The sequence below is a fragment of the Centruroides vittatus genome, unplaced genomic scaffold, assembly GCF_030686945.1.
Source record: "Centruroides vittatus isolate TY-2023 unplaced genomic scaffold, ASM3068694v2 contig_235, whole genome shotgun sequence".
Taxonomy (NCBI): domain Eukaryota; kingdom Metazoa; phylum Arthropoda; class Arachnida; order Scorpiones; family Buthidae; genus Centruroides; species Centruroides vittatus.
In genome coordinates, this window is record NW_027121470.1 from 23,001 (window position 1) to 32,639 (window position 9,639).

Here is a 9,639-nt window from a genome sequence, read left to right on the forward strand (position 1 = left end):
TGTAATTTGTCTGTAGTGTTAAAGAAGTGAAAAGAAAATTGAAAAATTTCTCGTGCCACCTGTTGCTCACATTCAACTTTATAAACAACTATCAGTGACTGCATTATCATATCAAACACAACATTTGTGTCAAACTTCATCGAAATCGATGGGAACATTGGTGTAATACTCTTTGTCAGTGAATTGAAAAATACTGTTCTTGAAATTACACCGTTTGTAAAGAATAACTACAGTCATCAATAAAAAATATTTAATTATTTCGAAAAGAATTTAAATGTTTAAGTAGTGTATGTATAGCAATACTTCATATATAGAAAGTACTTATATATATAAGTACTTTCTATATATGAAGTATTAATATTAATTAAGCCATCTAAAGCTACTGAACGCAGGTACTGTACAGTACAAATATTTTGTTGCAGGTTCGTGCCTAGCCAACGGGTGGAAGCATAAAGTTTTCCGTTTTTCTTCATCAATGTAACACTCGAATATTGGCGAAATTCCCATAAAATGCCACTACTTAATTAGTTACACGTTTAAAAAATATGAATAAATTTATTTTTATAAAATATATATTAAAAATATTTTAAGAATATCTTGTAAGTTTCATTTTCTATTTAGTCAAGAAAATAAAATATTATACACACTTACATACAAATTATTTGAGTTGTACAAATTGTAATCTTCTGGTCTTTCACTTTGCAGAAGTTTACATTTGCCCTGTAAGGATCTCGGAATGCTAAAACACGTCAATAATCACATAGATTATAAAAAGGATAAAATAATTGCTAACTATTTTTAATTTGAAATTTAATCAGAAAAATACTTTGAATTTGCTATACTAAATATTATGTACAATATCGTGTGTGAATTTTAACAATATTGGTTCTTACACGATATTGGCAAATTACTCAGTTTATATTATCTTAAACATGCCCTCTTCCAATACAATACTATATTTATACACTACAGATTACATTAATAGTATCATATTTGCAGCAGCAGAGAAACGATTATATAATATCAGAACATATTATAAATGATATCTTTGTAATTGAGAAAGCTGTCTGTCCGTAGACATTAATTTACCCGGCCCCATCTCGACCTTAATCAGACTTACTATGGGAAAATGAGTGTTGACGTACGAGTCCGATGTGTACGAATAAAAGATAGCAAGTGGTTACTAACTCTGACTGGTCTCAAGTTCCACAAATTAGCACATTTGTGCCTTTACCTCTTTGGCCATCTACCGCTTTCACACGAAGATTAGTATTATGGGACCTTCCCTCAAGGGAGCAAATCGTTAACTTGCTCTTTCTAGGATCGAGTAAAAAGTTCCAAAGTTATAAATGTAAAAATGATTGAGATATGTGACTTTATACCCTCGACGATGAGACTTTTTGTATTGGAGCAATACTGTATTTTATAACATATCTGTGAAAACCGCAAAAACTTAAATAACTAAATAATTAAGATGACAACAATGTGAAGCCGATCATGTATTATGAATATTTTATTATATTACGGCAACCGTTTCCATTTAGTATCAAATTTTATTAGTCACATGATTTCTATTTAAAACTTTCTCCATTCTGGAGAAAATTTTGAATTAAAATCATATGATTTCAATTCAAAACATCCTTACTTCCTCCATGCCGGAGTTAGTCGTGGTTTCCTTCCAGAAATCTTTCCAATCTTCGTCTTGACTTTCATCTATTTAACACTGATATTAAGGACAGTGAAAATTTATAGGTCTAATTTTTTTTTCAAATTGCAGAGAAATGAATAATAATTTTCAAATTGTAAGCAAAAATCTCATACTAATTACAAAATTATAGGAAAGAAAGTGTCCGGGTAATACTATTAATGTTATGATTAACTTACCCCATTGAAGTATATTTTCTACATCTTGTCGATTACATGTACTCGGTATACAAATATCCACACGAAATGCTACTTTCTTATAATTAAACATTTCAAAAAATTTATTCAATGGAAACGGTTGCTGTAATATAATAAAACATATTAGTTGGCCTGTATAATTTGACATTTTCGATTACATTACTTACGAGAATATCTTCAAGCATTCGAAAGATTTTTGTATTTTGAGTATCTTCTGGCACATCACTAAATTTATACGAATTATATCCAACAGTTAATGAACAAAATTTTCCATGAATTGTGTTTATTCTTTTATCATTTTTTCTTATTTTATGGTCTTTAACTTCAATATTCAAGCATTGATCATAATCTCCGTGCAACCATGTCTTTCCACTGAAAATTCCTGACGGTTTCCCGAAAGAATCCAATACTGAAAAATTGGTATTAAAATTATTAATATGAAAATTTTTACTCATTGTTATTCTTATTATGTATTAATTAATGAAGCAATTTTCTAAAACATAACCTTTTATGCAATAAAAATTATTGATACATTCATTTTACTATATATTGGCACTTCTTCTTAATCAAATTAATAAATAATCTCTCACCCCCTCAGCAATTGTTTTCTTACATAAACTTAAAAGTAAATAATTGCTCGTTCTTAAATATATTTTAACATATTAACGATAGCAAGCTGCAATTTTTGATCATATTTTAAATTAATTTAATTTAATATATATGCTTTCCATTTCAAATTAGTAGTGATTTGCCCCTGTAAGTACATCATACTTTTCTTTTAGCTATAGTGTCGTGCCAGTCATCTATTAACAGCTTTTAGAAGAAAAATTTCAATTGGATTACCGTGAGTCCTGGTCCACACTGGAAGTTCATATATAGTAAATCCAGAGCCTGCTTCCCTGTCATTCCAAATCTGTATTTGTATTCATATATCTAACTCCATTCTCGAGATTGAAGTAAGACAGCCGGACGGACCAACAAACGGATTGTTGCGACAATTTATAAGTATACCAGTTTTTTAACCCTTTATTGCCTGAATTTTTATTTTTTGATAAAAATTTTTTTAATTTCTCATTTTATCATCAGAAGAGGTGTTTGTTCACAGATAAGTTAATAAAAAAAATTAAAATGTATAATAACAATTTTTTAATTATGGGACTTAGAAGTCCCGTCAGGCTTTACAGCACATTGGGACTTACAAGTTTTTTTTTGTTTAATATTACATAAATAAAATATTTTTATTTTATATATAGAACTTTTTACAGAGAAATTGGCAGATTAAATTCATAATTATGTATTTGATAATTTTTACAATATAATAATGTTAAAATTTTTAAAAAATAATGAAATAAACTGCAATAAAATTGCAGTTCATTTCATTATTGTAAAACTGCAATAAAATTCATTGTTTTAATAATTCATGATTGGTGAAAATCTATGAAACAATTTTTTTTCTGGTTTACACACAAGAAAACTTTACATAGTGTGCATCTTGAATGTGGTCTTGATTCTATATGCTTTGTAGCACAATATTCACATCGACCTCTATTAGAAACAAATTCGGGCCAATGTCCTCCCTGATTTTGTAATCTAATATCATTGCTTATAGAAAATGCTAATTTTTTTCTTTTCGGTAATGGATCAGTTGTTTGGTCTAACGATTTTCGTTTTGGTCTTCCTCTATTTGAAGATGCTTTTCTTCCTTTTGTTAATAAACCCTGCGATACTTGTCTTTTGAATTGCAAAAATGGAACTTTTTCATTCAAATCAGTGAAAATTATATAAGCATTCACAAGAGCCATTTCTATGATTGCAAAAAACAGTCTATGCCACCATTTCTTTGATCTTCTATTTCGATCATATAATGATCTTAACATGTCAGCTTTATCGACTCCTCCCATATGAGTATTGTAATCCTTGATAGCAAGTGGTGCTGGCACATCTAGTTTTGTTCCATCCTTCTGAGTGCGTTTTACATTTACGACTTCCGTTCCATGATAATTGGATAATAAATGAACACTTCGATTGTCTTTCCATTTGAAATATGCGATACCCTGATCAGATATTCTGAAATCATATTCTCCTCTTTTTAAGTCCTTGTCAATTGCCAGTTTTGGAAGTCCTGCTCGATTTGAACGAATAGTTCCACATGCATAAACACCCTGTGATTTTAAGTATTCAAACAACTCTAGAGATGTGAAATAATTATCCATTATAATTACAAAATTTCCATGATGAAGGGATGATGATAACTTTGCAACAACACTTCCACCGAGACCAAATTGTTTTTTCTTACGATCATCATGTGTTTTTCCTTGGTAAATTATAAATTCATATATGTATCCTGACATATCAGCACGACACCAGAGTTTATAACCTCTCTTCACAGGTTTCATTGGATTGTATTGCTTGAGGGATGAACGGCCTTTGAATTTTACCATGCTTTCATCTATGCTCTGGAATTGATCTGGTAGTCGGAATTTTTTGAAGTTTTCATTAATTGTAGTGATCAGTGGGCGTATCTTATATAGTCTGTCTTTGTTATCTAGAGGAATGGATAAGTTATCATTTACATGTAAGTTTGATAAAATTTGTTTATATCTTTCTCTTGTCATTACTTCTCGTACAATGGGAACGCATAAATCTATATCACTACACCAATAGTGACGGGTTTGTGGTAAACGATGATAACCGAAAAGAAATTGCAGTCCTAGAAATCCATACATTTCTCGTTCTATAATTGTCTTAATATTTCTTTGTTTTTGTTGGCTATACAAATTGCTTTGAAATACAATATTGCTTATTGTACTTTCTCCTAAAACTGTCAGGAAAACATCTGTTGATGTGGCTTTATTTTCAAAAAATTGATTTACTGTTCCTTTCGTTAATGAAAAAGAAGGAACAGTACTTACATTTTCACGTTTTCTAAAATTCCTTATTATTGATGGATTAATAGCAAATTCTTCCTCATCAGAATCATCCTTGTCAGATTCTTCACTAAATAAAGCCGGAGCTATGTGAGTTTGTGGTGATATTTTATCACATTTATTCTCTGATTCATTATCACTACTGTCTTCAACAGGTGTATCAATATCTGATGGAAATTCTTCTAATAAAAGATCATCTATTTCTTCATCTATAAGTCTTTTATCCATATTATCTATTAAAACGTTAAACAAATTGATCTTATATATAAAATTCTCGTGTCACAATGTTAGTTACCTTACTCCTCCGAAACGGCTTTACCGATTTTTACCAAATTTTATATGCATATTCAGTAGGTCTGAGAATCGGCTACTATCTATTTTTCATACCCCTAAGTGATAAGGGTTGTTGACCCTTAACCTTTTTTTTAATTTTTGGACAAAATTTTTTGTTTTTATTTTTCTATAATGTGGCATTAAAAAATACATACAACCCTAAATTTTTACCCTTTTATCACCAACCCCTATTTTTTAATAGCCATTTTAGTAATTTAATCATTTTTCATCCCGCTCGATAACTGATCAATTATCATCTTTTTTGTATTCAGTTTCCGATTAGATTGGCATTTGCAATGACTATCAACAAATCCCAAGGCCAAACGATGTCTATTTGTGGCTTAGATTTGAGCACGCCATGTTTTTCACACGGACAATTATACGTGGCATGCTCTCGAGTGGGTAAACCATCCAGTTTGTTTGTGTTAGCTAAAGATGGGCTAACAAAAAATATTGTTCACGCTATAGCATTAAGAAATTGATATTGTTTGTTAGTGTTGCTGTCGTAATTAATTAATGATATATAATTTTAAGGAATAAATTATAATAACTTAAAAATAATAATGTTTGGCATTTGTTATTTTTATATTCCCTCATCGTTCACAGCGCTCCATGCCTATTTCACGCATATACCACATCCTTACACACTTACAATAAGTTAGTTATTTTTTGTCTACACTAGAAATTACCTAGAAATAATTTATATGGCAAAACAACGTTTGCCGGGTCAGCTAGTAAATCTATAAAAAATAATGTACAAAATACAAATTGCTAACATTTACAAAAAAATCTCCTTAGGCCTGAAGGGACTTAGAAGTCCCAAACATATTTTGACCTTTTACACATTATATATAATTAATTCCAAAAATATAATATACTAAAATCAAACTACACATATCTAAAATATATATAATAAAATACAAAGACAGGTACCTTCAAAATAATAAGTAAAATCAAACAAGAAAGCAAGCAATATCAGCTACCACCATTCAAACTACAGAATTTCTCTGAACAAAGTGAAACTTGTTTCTATAAAACTGAAACAAAGACACTTTCAAGGTTACTGCCCCCTACAGGAGAAAAAAGACACTTCATACAATAAGGACCTGTAAGTCCCAGTAGGCTATAATGCATACACAATAAAATAAAAAATTTCAAAGTTAGTGGGACTAGAAAGTCCCGTCAGGCAAATCGCACTTCAACGTATACTCAGACTCATTGTATATTATATAATACATACACCTTATTGCTGAGAATCATATTACTGTTTTAAACGAACGTTTTCAACCTGATCAACAGGCCATCGTCAGGTTATCAATTAACTAGATTACACTCGTTCTATATTTGATTACACAAGATTTTTATACAAAAGGATCCCACGATTTATAACTTGCTTAGGAACAACAAGAAGGAACATGCAAGAAGGAACAACAATCTGGAGTATACAAGATACCATATAAAAATGATCAAATAGGGTTTGAACAAAGAGTATGTGGGTGTCACACCAGAAACCTCAACAGAAGGCTTAAGGAGCACATATACAGTACAACGTAAGCAAGGGACACTATTCTACAACACTATCCAGAGTGGCGCAAACGAATGGATTGGTAGTTGAATGGGCTGAGGCAAGGATTGTTAAACTAGTGCGTACACCAACTCTGGCATTAAGTTTGGAAAAATTTGAAATTTATAAATCCAGCCTCAGTAGAAAATGTTTAAATTACAAGGATGCCACGGTATTACTGCCAGCATGGAAATATATGATCAGGAATGGCTCGTAGAATCTGATGCATAGCGCTCGGTCGATATAATTTTATATATTACGTTATTATATTTGTATTTTATTTTATTTTGTTCTACTCTATTTATTTTGATTCGTTCAGTTTATGTATTTTATGGATACGTTATATCTTTATATGTTCTGATTTTTTAACGAAATGTTAGAACCGTATTGAATTCGAATTTGTTATTGCATATTCGTTCGAATATAGAACGATTGTAAGCGGTCCAGTGAATTGATAATCTGACGATGACCTATTGATCAGGTTGAAAACGTTCGTTTAAAACAGTAAAATGATTCTCAGCAATAAGGTATATGTGTTATATAATTTTCAAAATTGCAGCCTAATAAAGAAGGAATCATTTAACAAATAAAATTTTTGGGGCTGTAATTTGAAAATATTGTAGACATAACTTTCCATCGTCGTCTGTCTTCATATGACTGTCTGTTCTTCCTGAATCTCGAGAAAAGAATTAGACAGATGAATGTTCAGACCACTTGTGGAAAGTTTAGGAGCAGAGAGACTAGATTAACTATGTACGAACTTCCGGTGCTTATTGTAAGCCACGTTATTTCAATTTAAATGTTTCTCCTGTATGGAGTCAGACAGATGATCAGCACGACTCTACTGATAACAGGAAAAGGATGATGTACAGAGACAAAAAACTACTAAAGAATTTAGAACGATGTTACGAAAAATTGCAGTTTGGCATGGTGATAATGTCATAATAAATAATTGCTCGTAAAATATAAGTTTTTCTCTGACAAATTACTTTCTGTGTTTAATAAATTCTTAAACTCAGACAGTGTTTAAGTAATTAAACTCAATGTTTAATTGCTTAAAAACAACTAAAACATGACAAATGATTTTAAAAATGAAAATATTTTTAACGTGAATAATATTGTGCAAAAGAGTTAATAAAATCAAAAAATTATTATGAAAGTTAAGAAGCAAATTATTTCTTGTATTTAGCGAAAACAAAATCTCATTCAAGTGTAAATTAGTAATAAAATAAAACATTTGCCAGTAAAATATTTCTGAACATCTCTCGATTTTATAGTGAAATTAATAAAAAAAGTTTGTTTAAATTTGTAGTATAAAATCCTTATTTACATTACGATAACTTGTTCTAGACAGAATATTAAGAATTAAAATTTAGTACATGTAATTAGATTGTTTATAAATTTTTATCTTAATTTATAAGCTCCTTTCTAACTTTTGCTGAGTAGTACTTTAAGACTTTAAGGAATTTCAATATTTCTGCTTGTAAATGATATATAGTAATAGAATAGAATTGTTTTATTTATTGTTTTCTTTAATAGAATTACCATCATACAATAGAATTGCTGTTATTTAATAGAATTACCGTCATTCAATAGAATTGCTGTTATTCAATTAAATTAACGTCATTCAATAGAATTAATGTTATTTTCACAATCAATAATGACATATAATTCTTTAACTTTTTCCGAACAGCTTTCCTGTATTTTTACATAAGATTCCTCATAATTTTTTAACATATTCCTGAGGGTGTTTTCATCTATAACCCTACCATATCTATTAGCCATCATCGTTTTTATAAAAAATAGATGTAATACAATAATTATGAAAATTTAAGTTTTCTCTGTTGAACCCATTAAAATGTGAGCTCAGCAGAACTCGAAAATGATATATTTTTTCTCAGATAAAAGTATAAACAGCTAAATAGTTGAAGAAACAATCAAGAAGCATAACTTAATGTTTTAAAAAATGTCCAAGTAGTTAGATTTAACCCAAAAAATCAAAGTAGAAATGTTACAGCTCAATTATTATCAGGAAATTCTGTATTTGTCGTTGGGTTCTCTGAACTAACCCTGTACAATTGTTAAAATACCAATCATTCGAAAATATGTAAAAGAGATAAAATTAAAATCAGATGTAAAAAGCGTGATTAATTTTGTGATTTTTGCTATTTTGTGATATATTTTGCTATTTACAAAATGAGTGCAGACGAGCATATATAGAGTAGTTTGTATCATGAGCTGAGTCAGGAATGATTTCACACAAAATACAGTACAAGGATTAAACGAACGTAGGTAAAGGAAATTGCTTTCATAAACAATAATTTACACGTAAAATTCTAATTCTATCTTCGTAATTAATATGATTTATTTTTTATTCATTTATACACTAACTCATGATTTTTCATTATGAATAAATGAAGATCTACACGAATAACGGCATTATATTTTGCCCAATATCATTCGTCTTAGCTGTAAAAATTGTATACATTTACATTGTACGTAACGTTTTCATACATTTGATAAGATTTGAAATCAAAGTATGGCAATAAATATCTATTTTATTTACATTAACACAAAGTATTGACTTAGCTTGACAGTAATATTTACTTACGTTTTATTGTCAAGCCTTTATTTTGTTTTAAATCGCTCAATAAACGCATCCCACTTCTTACACACGAGCGGGACACGTTTACTTCTTCAGCAATTTTTAACATATAAGGAAGGGTCAATCGAGCAACGTTAGTCGTAACATACTTAAATAAATTATGTGCATCGTTTAAAATACGACCAGATTTTTCTACGTCATCGGAAACTATACCTTTGTTCGATTTGGATGAATTTTCAACAGGTGCAAAGTCAGCAATGGGAATAAGTAATGCGAAAATAAAGTAAAGTTTTATTTGATTCATCTTG

General features: G+C 29.7%; 2 protein-coding genes across 2 annotated transcripts; both read right to left on the reverse strand.

The window, feature by feature from the left end:
• Positions 1-647: 647 nt before the first annotated feature.
• Positions 648-9,639, reverse strand: LOC136971186 (uncharacterized). The gene is made up of 4 exons (XM_067265660.1): positions 9,338-9,639; positions 2,070-2,311; positions 1,885-2,005; positions 648-739 (listed from the first exon to the last, which is right to left on the reverse strand). Exons 1-4 carry the CDS (start codon positions 9,633-9,635, stop codon positions 648-650), a joined length of 753 nt encoding a protein of 250 aa, XP_067121761.1. The 5' UTR covers positions 9,636-9,639.
• Positions 3,318-4,830, reverse strand: LOC136971194 (piggyBac transposable element-derived protein 3-like). Its single transcript, XM_067265671.1, has one exon. It carries the CDS (start codon positions 4,626-4,628, stop codon positions 3,321-3,323), a length of 1,308 nt encoding a protein of 435 aa, XP_067121772.1. The 5' UTR covers positions 4,629-4,830; the 3' UTR covers positions 3,318-3,320.